Genomic DNA, 15558 nt, shown 5'->3' on the forward strand with positions numbered 1-15558 from the left:
TATTGTGCCTGATGCGATGTTGCAAAATTAACTTCTCACGTGCAAGGACAGACTTCAGTAGGTAGCAAACAACCTGATTAGAGTGGTGCAAGCCAGATCCAGAACCTTGGGATTCTATGGACTTGAAGCTGACCCAATTCGCAAGGAACTGTGTTGATCATTTTCTTGTATACCTGGCCATGCAGCAGGAAAGTGTTGATACGGTACAATCCCACCTGACGCATGCGGGTACTTAGTTGGGGGTTCCAATCGTCCTGAAGGTGTTCCACTTTTACTCTCTGCATACCCAGTAAATCAGAGTGGGCAACGTGCGGGCCGCATGCGGCCCTTTTCCATTTTTTGTGCGACCCTTCATCTTCTTCCAGCTATTTTTCTCTAAATAAGGCTAATTTTCATTTCGATTTACACCATTTCGAAGCTTAAGAAGTGATATGAGCGTCTTTTCACTCCCCTGTACCTGTGAAATAATTAAGTTTTGCGCCTGTAGAAATCCAGCTTGAATTGAATTCACTGCAGGGCAGGAGGATGACATTTTTGTACAAAATTTCAATAAGATAAACTCCATTGCTGAAAATATGAATTAGTGTTTATTTGATATGCGGTCCTCTTGTAGGCATTACATTTTCCTAACTAGCCCTTGTGTTAAAAAGGTTGCCCAGAGTAAATAGTCTAAACCAGGGAGTCGAACCGAACCCGAACCGGATTTTTGTAAACCGGTTTTGGTGCGATTTTGTCTGAATCTTAACCGGAACTGAACCGAAAATTTGAGTTAGCTTAAACCCTAACCGAACCCGAACCGGTTGAAAAAAGCGGTTCACTCCAGCATTACGTCATTGTTCGCATTGTGGTAAGTGAAGCTGTACGTAGCATGTTGTTATCTTGGAGGCCACATTGTACTGATGAATTATAGCCTATTCCGTAACACACGATCCACTATCATCGATGCTTTGGAGAGGAATTTTTTGAGGTAAACAACTTCTGTTCTGTGACATCATAGACAATATAGTTTGATTGTAACTTGTGCAACAAACAACAAAGACAAGTTAATTGAGCAAAGCAGTGTTGAGATCAGTGTTGCCAACCTTGCGGTTTTCACGCCCAATTTGGCTAGTTAGTAGTTGGGCAATAGTAGGCCTAGGCCTAATTTTATCGGACCCGAACCGGAACTTATAAAACCGGTTTTAAGTTTCTTCGAACCTGAACCGGAACTGAACCAAATTTTGAAACAATCTTTGAACCAGAACCGGACCCGAACCGGAAAAATCAAACGGTTCGACTCCCTGGTCTAAACTATCTCTTATGATTTAGATCAGGGGTGTCCAACCTTTTTGGCCAAAGGGTCACATGCAGTTTACGAATGATCGCGCGGGCCACTTAAGTATTTACTGCTAATTTGTAATCTTAACAATGACTGTCTTATAATTTCTAATTAAAACCCTCACACCAAAATTCTAATCTTAGAAATGTCTATTATTTTTATTTTACAGTTATAAGAACAATAGACAAACCAAGATATAGTAAAGTCAACAAAGTTTTTACTACACGTCGACATTTCCATGTGAAGTTTGGCACTGTTTTTCTCTAACAAGTTAGGCCAAATGCGGTGAAATGAACGATTTAGCAATGCAAAGCGAGTTTTCCATATGGCTGTCTGAAATTAGTGATCACTCAGGGGATTTAACATGGTTCATCTGCTAAAAAACTTACTCGAACAAGTATGTGCTGCCGAATTATGATGTCACGAAAACTGCCAATCTGTGGATTCTCTGATATTTTTCTTAACCCTTTCAGTGCGTGTACCCGGTGTTACCGGGTATAGCAACATGTCGGTGAAATGCGTGTACCCGGTAATACCGGGTAGTCAGTTAAAACCTTGTTAAAGCTAGTTATTGACTTGCACGCGCCAGCTTGGCTTGTTTCTATGCACTAGAAGTTATTTGTAGCTGTTTAAAAACGTCAAACTTTAAAATGTCGGGGAGCAATGTGCGAGGTAGTCGATTCAATACGGAGGAAGCGGTAGGTCAGATTTTTGCTGACATAGACAGCCAGGACAATTTTGATATGGCTGATAGAGAAGTTTCGTTTCCGCATGTTGACTATGACAGCCCGGGGAGTGATTGGGAATGTGATTTGAATGATTTTTATGATTTACATCTTGACGATGGATCCATGGATGTGTCTCCCAATTATGATGAAGAGGGTGGTCGTCGTCGTCGTGTGAGCCTCTGGGGCCGAGGGTCTATCCTTTTACCATCCCAGATTTACGATGTTCCCGGACTACACTGGAAGACTACTAGAGAGCAGCCAGTATTTGGTTTCATCATCCATGACATGCAGACCTTCCACTCCATTAGATGGCTTGAAGATGGAACAGTCATTGATGATGTGGTCTGCGGTCTGTTCCTCGGCACCACAGTCACAGGAGGAGGAAGAGGCCATTCCCGTTGGTGCATGGTTGAGCGGAAAAGCCCGACTCCCGTACGAAGACGGTTGAAGCGCACGTATGCCTGTCTTGGTAGCCTTAGGCCGATGGGGCGTGTGTCGGCGTCGGGGCTGAACGAATAGTGTCTGGTGGCGGTTGACTTCCATTCAGAACTCCAGTTATGGGCAGCCCAAGTAGCCGCATTTATGGTCCGCTCAAGTTTGCCCTGACTGTCCAAGCCAGCCAGGCCTACAGGCAGATAAAGATTGTTTTAGGGTTTACCACATAAAATTGGATTATTCTGTAGCTGCACCCAGGGCCGGATTTAGCTGATGGGGGGGCCGGGGGCACTTTTAGATCGGGGGGCCCCCGTGCAAAAATTATTTTAGCTCCGTCGGCGCAAAAACCACCTCTACGTGTAGCCTACAGTAGCAGTAATCCAGCACTGCACAGCATTTTGCAGAAACTTCAAAAGCCGAAAAAAAAAATAACACAAAAGTACATTTTTTCTACGTCGGGGGTCCCTTCAAAAGGGGAGCCCGGGGCACCTGCACCTTCTGCTCCCTCCCTAAATCCGGGCCTGGCTGCACCTGATGAAAAAACAGAGATTCATTAGACGTAGCCTAAAGCCTACGAGTAAATGTCCAAATTATGCTCTCACCAAACTCAACAGCCTGAAGTTTGTACTGTGAAAGAAAGCAAAAACATTTATTGAAAAGCATTAGCATATGTGATAGAAGACTACAATCACTATGTAGCCTACAAACTATAACTATTTTTCAATGTATCTTTCATTTTTTACATGGTATTCTATGGTTCTTTTTGTCCGTTTTGTGTATTTTTATCCATTTTCAGTAAACAACATTTTACTAGAAAAAAACTTTTTTTTACAGATTTTCTAAAAATTGAAGCATCTAAAATGGCTGCCACGAAGTCACGTGACAATCTATCTGCGTAAAATTTTCCTTCTTTTTATTAGTTCAACCTTTTTTTAAATCTAAAACATAAAAGAAATTTTCAAAAAGCTCTAAGAGGAGCTTATTTTTTTCACATTCATTATGAAATGCATATTTTTTTCTAAATTTTTTTTTTTAAATTTATTACTTTTTTTACCAGATTCATTTTTTAAATGTTATTCAGTAATTGATTTTGTTCGTTTTGTGTATCTTTATCCATATTTAGTAAGCAAAAAGACTTTCTAACTACATTTCATTACAAAAAAAACGTTTTCTTCACAAATTTTATAAAAATGAAAAAATCCAAAATGGCTGCCATGACGTCACGTGACAATCTAACTGCGCAAAACTCTAAAATTTTGCCTGTTTTTATTAGTCCAACCTTTTTTAAAATTTAATACACAAAAAAAATTTTCAAAAAAGCTCTTGTAGTACTTTTTGTACATTCATTTGAAAATGCATATTTTTTCCTAAAAAAGGGCTTAGCACAGGGACTCGACATACCTATAGCAGCGAAAGGGTTAAGAGACAATTTTTTGTAAAATTCTAGAAATAGAAAGTTTTGAACTTCTCCCATTAAAACAAGAAATATTACTGATTGACTGACTCTTGAGTCTTGAACCAGAAGAACGATTGTGTGGAAAAAGGTATACGTAACAGTGTGGAAAATGTGATGCGTAACAATGTGCATGGTGATGCAATAAAATTAACTTGAACAGTTGCGCACCTCTGCACTAGGGACTATAGAATAATAGACAAAGAAAGCAAACAATAAATGCCAATTTCTCGAAATGTAAGTTCGCCATAAATTAGGTAGGCGATTGAATTGATTATACTGTATATGCAGAGATGGGCAAGATCACCAGTATTGGTGATCTTGAAGATCAAGATCACCAAGAATAGGTGATCTTGAAGATCAAGATCAAGATCACCAAACTATGTGATCTTGAAGATCAAGATCGTGATCTTGAAGATCAAGATCACTTTCAAGATCACTTTTTGTGTAAAAAAAAATGAAGTTTTCGATCAATGATGTTGCAAAAAATAATTACTTTTACTTTTAACTACTCGATCGCTGGCCTAAGAATTGTAATAAGTTAGTGACTGTTGCTATTAGGCCTATCAATTGTTGACGTAATTTGCGTAGAATCGCAACGTCACACCCAAGGCCGACGTTAACTACAGTAGTTCTAAAAAAGTCGCAAATTTTGCATTAATTTTGTACTTTTTACTTATAATAAATAAATAAAAATAAACTTGGAACTACCGTACATCATTTTTTACCAAATTTTTGTCTGGTTCACGTAGGAGTTTTTATTCGTGTTACTAAGTAGTTTTAACTTTCATTGTATTGTGTCAATGTTTATTGCACCATTTACCTATCTGGCAACCTTGATACTGTTGTCTGCTATCAAAAAAGTTCAGAGGCCTGCGGTCAGACAAACCGCTCCATACTCAGACCCTAAACAAGTCTTGGTCTGGTTGATTTGCTGCAATAAACCACTTTACATGACCAAAGTCGGCGTCCTAGAGTCCAGATTTTTTAACACCGCCATTCTAGAGTTTTGAAACATCTAAAATTGGGTCAAAGAAAGAAAACATTTCTTTAAAATTCAAACATGGAAAATGTGAACAAAGTTAAATCATTTTTCATTATACGTCAACATAAAGTACACGGTAGTTGACTTCTTTATTACGACCAACATAGAAAAGTTTTTCAATTTTGAAATGGCAACACTGACAAGATTAGATGGAGATTTTAAATCGTCTTTTGTTGGACACATATCATATTAACAGTGGCTTAATGTTAGCAGTTGCCACTAACTACTTTGTACAGTACGAGTTCTAAAAAAATGCCTCTATCTAGGAAGTAAAATTCAATTTTAAAGTGATCTTGATCTTATTGTTCTTCAAGATCAAAATCACACAAAAAAAAGTGATCTTAGATCAAGATCACCAAAAAAAAAAGTGATCTTCAAGATCAAGATCACGATCTTGATCTTCAAGATCACTTGTGATCTTCAAGATCAAGATCACGCCCATCTCTGTGTATATGTCATTTCGAAAAATATCACGCGGGCCACTCAGAACCTTCTCGCGGGCCACGGGTTGGACACCCCTGATTTAGATCTACTATGATAAACTGTTGCTAAAAATAAAGCTTTTTCCTTTCAAGTGCTTTGTTCAGCTCAACATATACCTAAGTTAGGCATGAATCATTTCCTGTTGCCAACTTTTTCTTACCGGTACAGGCTACGAAATAAAGGTTTAGGCCTGTTTAGGTAGCTTGTTTTGTGAATACTTAACGATCCAAAAGTTTAAGCCAAACTAACCAAAACATGTCGATGTCATTCGTTAAACAAAAGTTACAGTTTTACGTTATTATTTTAGACTAAACTAGAGCTACAGTAGAGAGTTTGCTTTTTTGCAGGGTCCAGGGCTACTAACGGTACTCGCAAAATGAATCGTGAACCTCGATCGTGAACCCGACAACTTCCAACATTTTATCAGGAAAACTTCATATTTTTACTGAATAAAAGTTGAAACCCATCAAAAATCGTTGCACGCAAACTTAGACTGAGAAATAAGAACTAAAAACTTAAGTTTAAAGAAAAACTCATCTTAACAGGACAAGGTTTATCATTACCGGCAACTTAATTTGATTTAAAAGTATGTCACATGTCTTCTACTTTTACGGATTCTTACGCAAACTAAATATACAATATAATTTTCCGGTAAAACAATTAACTAGCTTGTAATATAAATTAGGTTAAACTTCTAAACATTTAACAAAAAACTTGTGAAACTAACCTTTACAATTAAAAATTATATTGAAGACATGACAGAAATTACAATGTTTACCATTGCAATTAATCTCATCAAATAAAAATTGCAAGAAACACTTCCAAAAATTCATGCTTAGGAAACTCATCCACTGGAAGATCGACAACCGCAGAAGCTCAGTTCAGTTTGTTTTTATTACTGACCAATGACCATCACAACGAAAAACAATATATGACAAACATAGCAGAGGTCTAGAAAAAGGTAGAAGCAACAAAACGCGGACATTATAACGTGCATGATACCAAAGCAGGACAATCTGTTTAAAATATGGCACGGTCGCAACACCTTAAGCTACAAAATAACAAACAACAGAAAAATTCCTACGATTTTATTGAAGCACTGTTTTTTCTAGTCAGACTAGATTATACCTGAAGAATAAATTAGTAACCGTAAACTCTATTAAAAACAGTTTTTAAATAATGCTATTTTATTCAATTATTTTGTTGCCGATTGTTTTTTTTTAGGTTATAGAAGAAACAAAAATGTCAGATTGGATTAAAGAAGCTGGTTTTAAGACACATTATGACTATGGTTGTGATAGATGTAAAGTAGACTAATATTTGCCAATGATAAAAATTAACCAAATATGTTTTTTTTATGAAATCCCAAATTGCAGCAAGCGATAGTCTTCAATGGTGATTTCCATTTGTGGATTGGTTAAAGAACTCGTGTGATTGTAAAATGAGTAAGCTATACTCAAGTATTGCTTCATTTTTACCCGTATTATCTGAAGCGGAGTGAAGAGCCTAAGGCGCGCTAAATCGTATGAGTTGGACAGATTTAAATGTTATCATAGCTACCAATAGCGTATTTACCTTACGAAACTTTGTGCAACTTCAAATCTAAATGAAAATGTCAAATTCCAGTAACAACATCACAGGTCTCAGCAGACATCACATGTCTTATTTAAGAGAATTTTTACATATTTCAATAGATGTGGATCATAGCCTACATTGGATTTAACAAATAACAAAAAAAATGAGTAGGATATTTTGTTGGACATGACATGACATGTTTTCGCAATCCTCTCTTATATATTTTTGTTCGGTGTTTCAATTTATGATTGTGCAAAGTCAAATAAGAAAGGTCTATAAAAAAGACGCTCTGTTTTTGATAATTCATGCTCATTTCTGTGTGTGTTGTTTGCTCTAAGTCTAATATGACGTCATTTGATATAACTTCACCAAAATGAGGAAATATTACTAGAAGAAATGTGGCTGATGTTTGCTTTGGTACTCAGCGACGCTGTACATCACATCACTCCAGTTATGAATTTTCGTCTTAGTAGAAACGGAAGAGAAGTCTGCTGTTTAAAATTTTTATCTTTTATGATATCAGCATGAATTGTGATTTGTTTCATATCGAGAATGATACTTTTGCCAGTTTAGTTATTTATGGCTCTTTGGCTTTGGTTAAATCGTCCCTGATGTCAGTCTGGACAGCTTGGTATACAATTAACTTATCTCCCACATCAAGAGCAGAACATACTAAGTCAGCTGAATCTCAAACCTCCGAAACAGAAAAATCTTCAGAATATGCAGACACTTTAGAACGGGTAAGCGAGAAATAGCCTATAAAACATTATCTTTACACTCAATCATAATGAATGCTCTTGTTTTTGATGAACTGCAAGTAGACGAATTTTACATAAGTTAGTTGAAAGGGTTGCTAAGTTTTTAATATAATTTAGAAGTTGTAAAATACTTTCAAACATGCAAATTATCCTTTAAAATTATGTTAATGTGAAGATATGCATTATAGTTTTGCTTTGAATAGATTTTGTGTGGAGAAAATTCTATTACCGAAATAGTAACATTAACAAAAAACTCTATCCTAATCTTCAACAATGTGTGGAGCCTTTGTTGAGCATGGAAATGTATATTTTTAGGTAGTTACCTTGTTGATCATTGGTGTAACTCCGCACCATTCCACCAGATACATAAAGATCTGCTTCTTCCCAACCAACATTTAAACTAAAGTAATAACATTAAATTTCGTGCGGCATCACACTATAGCTAAGTGTATAATGTTGAGCAATGTAAATTAATGTTGTCAAATATTTAATCCATTTTGCTGCGTAATGTAGCACTCCTTATTTGCGCAGTGTAGCCTATATCACTGTTTGTAAAGACTTGACAAAAGCTACTGTAGGCTAGCCTACATGGTATTGTACAGATAAAAACATTCGCAATTAGAGCTGTTTTCTATTAGGCCTACAGCCCTACACTACGCACTTAATGCTGGGCTGTTGCTCGATTTATTTTTTTTAGTGCAACTGGCTATAATGATACCTTTAAAAAAAATCCAGTCTACAAGTTTGTGTTGGACAAAAAATTGCAAATCAGACCAATTCCTTGAAGGACCCATATGTAAAGGTTGTTTATATTCTAAATTAAATGTCGAGTATAAACTACCATTCATCATTCAACAATTTAGGACTAAGTTTGATGAACACTTTATAGAGGGGAAGCCATGCTGTTATTAGCATTGTCTTCCAAGGTCTCGTTTTGAAACAAAGTGCTGAAAGAAGCAGATGCATTTCTACTGTCTAGGCTTTGAGATGTGGGACACCGCCTTGTCAATGGATAATTTTCAAAATCTGTAACAAATCTTTTATTTGAAGATTCGCAAAGCCCATCGAAATGATCTTGAAAATGTGATTCCCTTCGTTATATTGGGCTTTCTATACATTAGCACTAATCCCTATCCGGAAGCAGCAGTTTGGCATTTTCGGGTGAGTTTTAATTGCGTTTATTACAAGCAGTAGGGTTGACTAGGGGGGTTAGGGTTAGGAGAAATTTTTAGACTCGGGGCAGGGATGACTTTAGAGACCCGTAAGTTAAAAAAGCCACCATGTATTCATTGAATATAGTGCGTGTTTCTTTGAAGTGTTTTCATTTGAGCCTGAAGATCTCAATGGTGCAGGGCCCAAGTCATCCTCTCAACAGCCTTGGTTATAAATTGATTGTCATAAGAATCTTGCATATGTTGGTAAATACTTTGAAAAAAAAATTACTTAGATAAGTGACACTTTAGTACTTTCATGAACCGATAGCTCAGTTGGTTAGCGCGTGACTTTGTGAACGAAAAAGCTTCAAGATCAAGCGGCGCTGGTTCGACTCTCGGGATGTGCGCTTGAGCAACGCATTCTAAGGACCGCTCTCCATTCAGCGGCACCTAATGGATGGAATAATTCACAGACAACAACACTTCAACAATCGGAAACTTCACTCTGCCAATCTCGATAACTGGCTCTGCGTCAAAAGCCTCTACAAACATATGAAACTACCACGAATAACCTATCAAAGCTTTGTCTGTCCGAGGATAAAGATTCAAAACCAAAACCAAACCAAACTAACTGTCTTCTGTTGTTTTCAGATTTTTCTTGCTTGTCGGATTTTGCACACAATCGCCTTCGTTTATGCGATGAGACAACCGCTGAGAGCTATTGGCTACCTGGGAGGACTGTTTGTGATTTATTCCATGTTGTATCACACTCTGGGCGTTTTCTATGATGCTGAAGAATAAAATACAAAATATTTTGCGAGCTGATAAAAAATGGAGAGCAGTGGATTTACAGAATGGAATAATTTTATATTCTAAAACAATACACGAGGGGCAACAGCCTATCTCAAGTTTAGTAAACTTAAAAAATTTCAAGGTCCCTGTGGTCACAGCGGTAAACCATAATCTCTTCGTGGGAAAATTGTAACATAAGATTCCCGAATCCGTTCGTCTGCATGTAATGACCGAAAAAGAAACACTCCTTTGAAACGTCTATTCAAAATTGTATTTCTGTAAAATTAGCCACCTGGCTGTCGAAAATGGGATGCAACGCCGTACACCACTAAAACTTGTCACTACAGAACAGATTACTTGGATAAAAGACGGAAATTTTGTCCAGCTAGCAGCACTAAGCGAAACAGTTAAATTTGCGACTAACTTCAAGCAACAATGTTACGAATGATCAGAATAGATATCAATATCTCAAACTCACGTACGCAGTACTGTGACGTAATAGTGAAAGACATTGTCACGCAATTCAAACAGGTGTTCAAAGGTGATGATGCAATATTTCATGTTTAAACAGGTTTGACACAAGTCTTACGAACGATGGTGCAATTTTGGCTCATTTTTAGGAAAAATTCCATGACGTAAGATTCAGTAGACCTGAACGGTTTTATATGACGTTTGATTTGTATAGAGATTGGCCGTAACATAGCGGCCCCTAGTTATGACAGTCTAACATGGCATAACTAAAAAGGAATTTAAGGACAATCGTGAGCCAATGAATAAAACACACGATACACAAATTGTTTGAATCACTCACGTTTAAGTTAATACGCAAATACAAAGGGCATGCAAAGAATGAACAACAATAAGAATAAACACGACGATACATGAAATTGGTACCATAGGTACACGCTAAAATAACGCTATATACATACAATAGTTGCAATAATAACCGACTGTTCTGGGCTCAGACAAGTGTCGGCCACCGCAGACAAAACCAGGCTTAAACCTTAACACTTAGGTGTTCTTTACGAGGGCGAGGCACGAAATATCCTTCAACACGTAGTCTACTTTCACTTTCCCCGTACTCTCATCATAGTTGCAGACGGCAACTTTAGCTCTACGAACCACAGGCTTCCCTTTCCTAATTTGTGGGACCACCTCATGCACCCTCCCAAGTTGATATTTCCCACGTTTACCAATGTCTTGGAGAGAACCCACCACTACAAGTTGACCAGGCTCCAAATTGTCGGCCATTTTTAACCATTTTTTCCGGCCCTGAAGCCCTGGCAAGTAAAAATCGATCCATTTACTCCAAAACTGCTGAGAAAGTGACAAATTGAACCGATAATCCCTTCTTAGTTGGTCACGATCATGTGGTTGCCCAACAGCACAGTATGGGTCTAAGTATGGGGTCAAAAGTGAGGCAGGGGTGATGACAGTAAAATCCCTAGGGTCGTCACTCAAAGGTACCAAAGGGCGTTCGTTCACGATCCGAACGGCACTGCTGGTGTACGTAAGCAGTTCAATGAAATTGGGCTTACGTATTGAAGAGTCCAAAATGTGAAAAAAGTACTTGGTCATATCGGCCACGAAACCAAATCTACTCAGCCGAAATCTAGCCAAGAGATCTGCCAGAGGGTTTAACAAATCAGGACACGAAAACATTACATCATTAACACAAGTTCCTCGAAATTCAGACTTGCCATCGTAAACAATACGCTTTTTTTAATTGTGACGTAACAAAGTAAGGTAAATACCATTCAAATCCCTTTACATTTCCTGCTTCACCAGCACGCTCAATATAGCCATTAGATTTAAGATCCTTCATGGTGTCAGTAAGGAAATCACGAAGTTCAGGTTGTTTTAAAGCCTTCTTCCTTAAAGCAGCAGCTCTGTCTGACGCCAACACAAAATTGTTAGGTAAATCAATATCTTCCTTCAACGGTACAGGTATCTCAAATCGACCATCTTTCAACTCAATATTCGGTTCGACAAGTTCTCTAGCCAAAATATCATTGCGAGACAATTCACAGGTTTCATTTTGCAAAGTCAAATCCTGAATGACTTTATTCAGGTCTGCTATTTCCATATCACGAGACTCAATTTTACGCTGAAAGCCAGAGATGACATCCGACTCTGAAGACGTCTGCACTCTGCACACTTTAGCAACGCTTTCAACTAAGGGTGACTTACCACCACAAGCCAACCAACCGAGAGAAGTGAGTAAAGCATGCGGTTCACTACGATTTTCACCAACACGTTCTTCTTTTGCCCACATCAAATAAGCGTTGTCGTTGCCAATCAGTACATCTACAGTACTACAATCATTCAAATGAAACATATTCACGTCATGAAAATGACGAAAACCACTTAAATCTTGTTTATGCGGTAAAGTTTTAACATCGTCAGCCCAAGCTGGGTGAACAACCGAGGATACATCACAAAACAATTCATCCGTCTTTAACGACTGGATGTTGAGTTTAACAAGGTTAGCACAAGTAGGTTTCTGACCAGCCAGAGTATCCATTTTAAACGACGCTTTATCATACGGTTTAAGGCCAAGTTCGCACACCAAATCACTCGAAACAAACGTCAACTGCGAACCAGGATCATGCTGACAATACACCAACTTCGATTTGCCAGTCATTGGATTCAAAACACGAGCAGCAGTAACGCGATTAAAGGCTGCTTTAACATTTCCAATCTTAACATTACGCTCAGGAACTCTGGCACCAGCATCACCTTTGCCGATCGAATCCAGAGAATCACGTGACGTCACATAAAAATCATGCAGAAGAAAATAGTGTTTCCTATCGTTGTTAGGCCCACACTTACGACAGTTGTTTGCATGAACGCAATCCCTAACCATATGCTGGCGCAAACAATTCAAGCATTTGCCAGCTTTCACAATAACATCTCTCCGATCTTTAGGTGTCAAGCGCAAAAATTCTTTACAATTAGACAAAAAATGATGTTCAACTTGACCACGTGACGAACATCAAATACATGCCGGCATGTCACTACGTCTGGCCACACCACCGCGCGGTGCGCCAACAGCAGTCGAGTACTGCGAACTCCCTGACATCACATCATCATGGGGTTTTACCGACGTCTGCCTAACCGGACATGAAGGCAATTTTCCTTTGCCAAACTTTTTAAAATGTTGCGACTCACCAGAATCGCCCATTAGCATAATGCTAAAATCAGTCGACTTACGCGTTTCCTCTCGTACAACAAAATCGAACAAACTCTGAAAAGTAGGCTCATTAGTGCCACCATACTGATCACCTAAAAAGTCAAGATAACGCTGCTTAGCGTCAAACGGGAGTCACTTAGCTAAATCCAAAACAAAACGTCCTTCCAATTTGTCACGCTGACCATAAGCTTGCGCGTAAAGCAGACACTGCGACAATTCATCTTTAAACTCTTTCAAATCACTGGAAAAGATCGAAGTCAATTTGCTACCATAGCGATACTTTCTAATTTCCGGTTCGGCGAAAAGACCTCCACGAACTCCAAAACGCTGGGACAAGCGAGCTAACGACATTTCTATCCTGTCTTCTTCTGACAAGCCAGGAGTGTCGGAAACCAAATTAGCAATCGTTTGCGCAGCTGTTCTAACACAAGCTGCTTGTAACAAAGTCAAACGAGTTCCTTTAAAGGGAGAAGCTGCCATTAAGGCCGTAACACGATTTTTAAAGAAGATAAATGGCATATTATTACCATCGTATCCAATCAAGGCCGCCTTATCGAAAAACGTCCTACTATTTTGGTATTCAAAAAAGCAATCCTGTTGTTGAGAACTCGATTTAGCGGGAGAAGACAAGCTATATTCCTTAAGGGGCTGATGGGGCTCAGTCACGTGCACAGCCCGATCAAGATCCTCACAAACGTTAAAATCAGTAGACGCGACACGCCTCTCACAACCACCCAAATTACGTGTAGCTGGGCGATTAAAACCTAGCGGCGCAGAAAACTGTGAAGAGGGCAAAGCATTACTGCTAATGGCGGCCCCGTGACCTGTACGCTCTGGGGGAGGAGTTCGGCTATAATTCGCAGGCCTTGGCTCTACAGCCTTCGGAAGACCCTTAGCAGCGGTCCCGAGACCTCCTGAAACAGCTGGAAAACGTGTGGATTGCACTGGTCCACTCACGGACTGAACAGGCGTCTGGAAAAGGTTATGTAAATTAAACTGAGATTGATGTTCACTTCTGGAATAGCTAGAAGAGCCCTTCTTAGAACTACGCCGGGAGCCCACCTCTGATCGATATTCAGCCAAAGCTACCTCTTTACGTTGTTCAGCCCTCAACTGAGCGTCTTTGAGTGCAAACTCAGCAGCTCTCGCTTCGGCTCTCGCGGCAGCCTCAGCTCGTATGGTCTCTGCTCTCGCCATGGCCTCAGCTTTCGCGGCGGCCTCAGCAGCTTTTGCTTTGGCCTCATCTCGTATGGCCGCAGCTCTCGCTTCGTCCTCGGCTTGGATCTGGAGCTCCTCTCGTCTTAGCTGTAGGTTAATTTGTGCAACTATCCGAGACGAACTCTTAGACATCCTAGTGCTTACATTTGAGGCGCTATCCTCAGGATGTATGTCAGCATCCAACATATCTGAGAACTCACTTACTTTTTGTTCAAAGTTATTTTTTAATGAGTTAAATTCCGGATCTACCCTATCACGAAGTTCTGTCAAGATTGCAGAGTTAAAAATTTTAATCAAAAGAGCATGGAAATGCCGTAAATCCTCTTCCAAAGTAGAGAACTTAGATCTAAAAATTAACAGTTCCTGCTTATCACTCAAAGAACCTAGGGCTACAGAAAGTTCCCCAATTTGAGTCAAAATATCCCTTCTAAGATGCCGGGCCTCTCGAACTGACTTAGCCTCATCGTTACTGGGTCCCTCCCCAGAATGGCCTGCCCGACCGCAAAGAACATCATCAGGCTTAAACTCAGTCGAGTCTACGGCGGTCGAGTCCCTGTCGCCACCGAGTGTAGACATATTAATTGTTGGGGCTAAATTTAACAGTTAAAAAATTAAGTTACACAAACACACAAAATTAAGTTATAAAAACTTAACTGCAAAGACCGTAAAAAATACAAAAAAGAATTTAAATGCACAATACCGTAGTTGTACGGGTATATGAATGAAGTCCAAAAGTTCCACAAAACTTGCTTGGATTCGTTCACTTGAATCTTCAAGCACAGATCGATTGTCTTTAATCTTTTTTCTTCAAATGAATGTCAATGTTGTTTTTTCTTCAGAACCAACAAAGAAACGCCTTTAATTTTTAACTTGAAGTTCTTCAGTACCAACTGAGAAGAAAAATCTTTAATTTTCTTTTGCTTCTGTAGACTACCAACCAACAAGATCTTCTTTTATTAGTTCTTTGCTTCTGTACCAAACACTAGACAGAGTAACGTCTTTATTCTTTTTGTGCTTCTAGTGCTTCTTGGCCTACCAGCTAACAAGTCACGTCTTTTATTTTTTATGTGCTTCTAGTGCTTCTTGGCCTACCAGCTAACAAGTCACGTCTTTTATTTTTTATGTGCTTCTTTGCCTACCAGCTAACAAGTCACGTCTTTTATTTTTTATGGTCACAGCGGTAAACCATAATCTCTTCGTGGGAAAATTGTAACATAAGATTCCCGAATCCGTTCGTCTGCATCATGGTCTGCATGTAATGACCGAAAAAGAAACACTCCTTTGAAACGTCTATTCAAAATTGTATTTCTGTAAAATTAGCCACCTGGCTGTCGAAAATGGGATGCAACGCCGTACACCACTAAAACTTGTCACTACAGAACAGATTACTTGGATAAAAGACGGAA

General features: G+C 38.9%; 1 protein-coding gene across 1 annotated transcript; it reads left to right on the plus strand.

The window, feature by feature from the left end:
• The first annotated feature begins 7513 nt into the window (after positions 1-7513).
• On the plus strand, positions 7514-9775 carry LOC145779129 (microsomal glutathione S-transferase 1-like). Its single transcript, XM_082590702.1, has 3 exons — positions 7514-7777; positions 8846-8956; positions 9601-9775. The coding sequence occupies exons 1-3, from the start codon at positions 7562-7564 to the stop codon at positions 9748-9750; spliced, it is 477 nt and encodes a 158-aa protein (XP_082446828.1). The 5' UTR covers positions 7514-7561; the 3' UTR covers positions 9751-9775.
• Positions 9776-15558: the final 5783 nt, after the last annotated feature.

The sequence above is a fragment of the Aplidium turbinatum genome, chromosome 10, assembly GCF_918807975.1.
Source record: "Aplidium turbinatum chromosome 10, kaAplTurb1.1, whole genome shotgun sequence".
In the NCBI taxonomy this organism is placed as follows: Eukaryota; Metazoa; Chordata; class Ascidiacea; order Aplousobranchia; family Polyclinidae; genus Aplidium; species Aplidium turbinatum.

Bases quoted from the DNA above. Each gene is read 5' to 3' on its own strand.
- LOC145779129 (XM_082590702.1), top strand. From the start codon at position 7,562: ATGAATTGTGATTTGTTTCATATCGAGAATGATACTTTTGCCAGTTTA. The intron at 7,778-8,845 runs GTAAGCGAGAAA...TTTTATTTGAAG, and splicing joins ATGCAGACACTTTAGAACGG to ATTCGCAAAGCCCATCGAAA. The intron at 8,957-9,600 runs GTGAGTTTTAAT...TGTTGTTTTCAG, and splicing joins CAGCAGTTTGGCATTTTCGG to ATTTTTCTTGCTTGTCGGAT.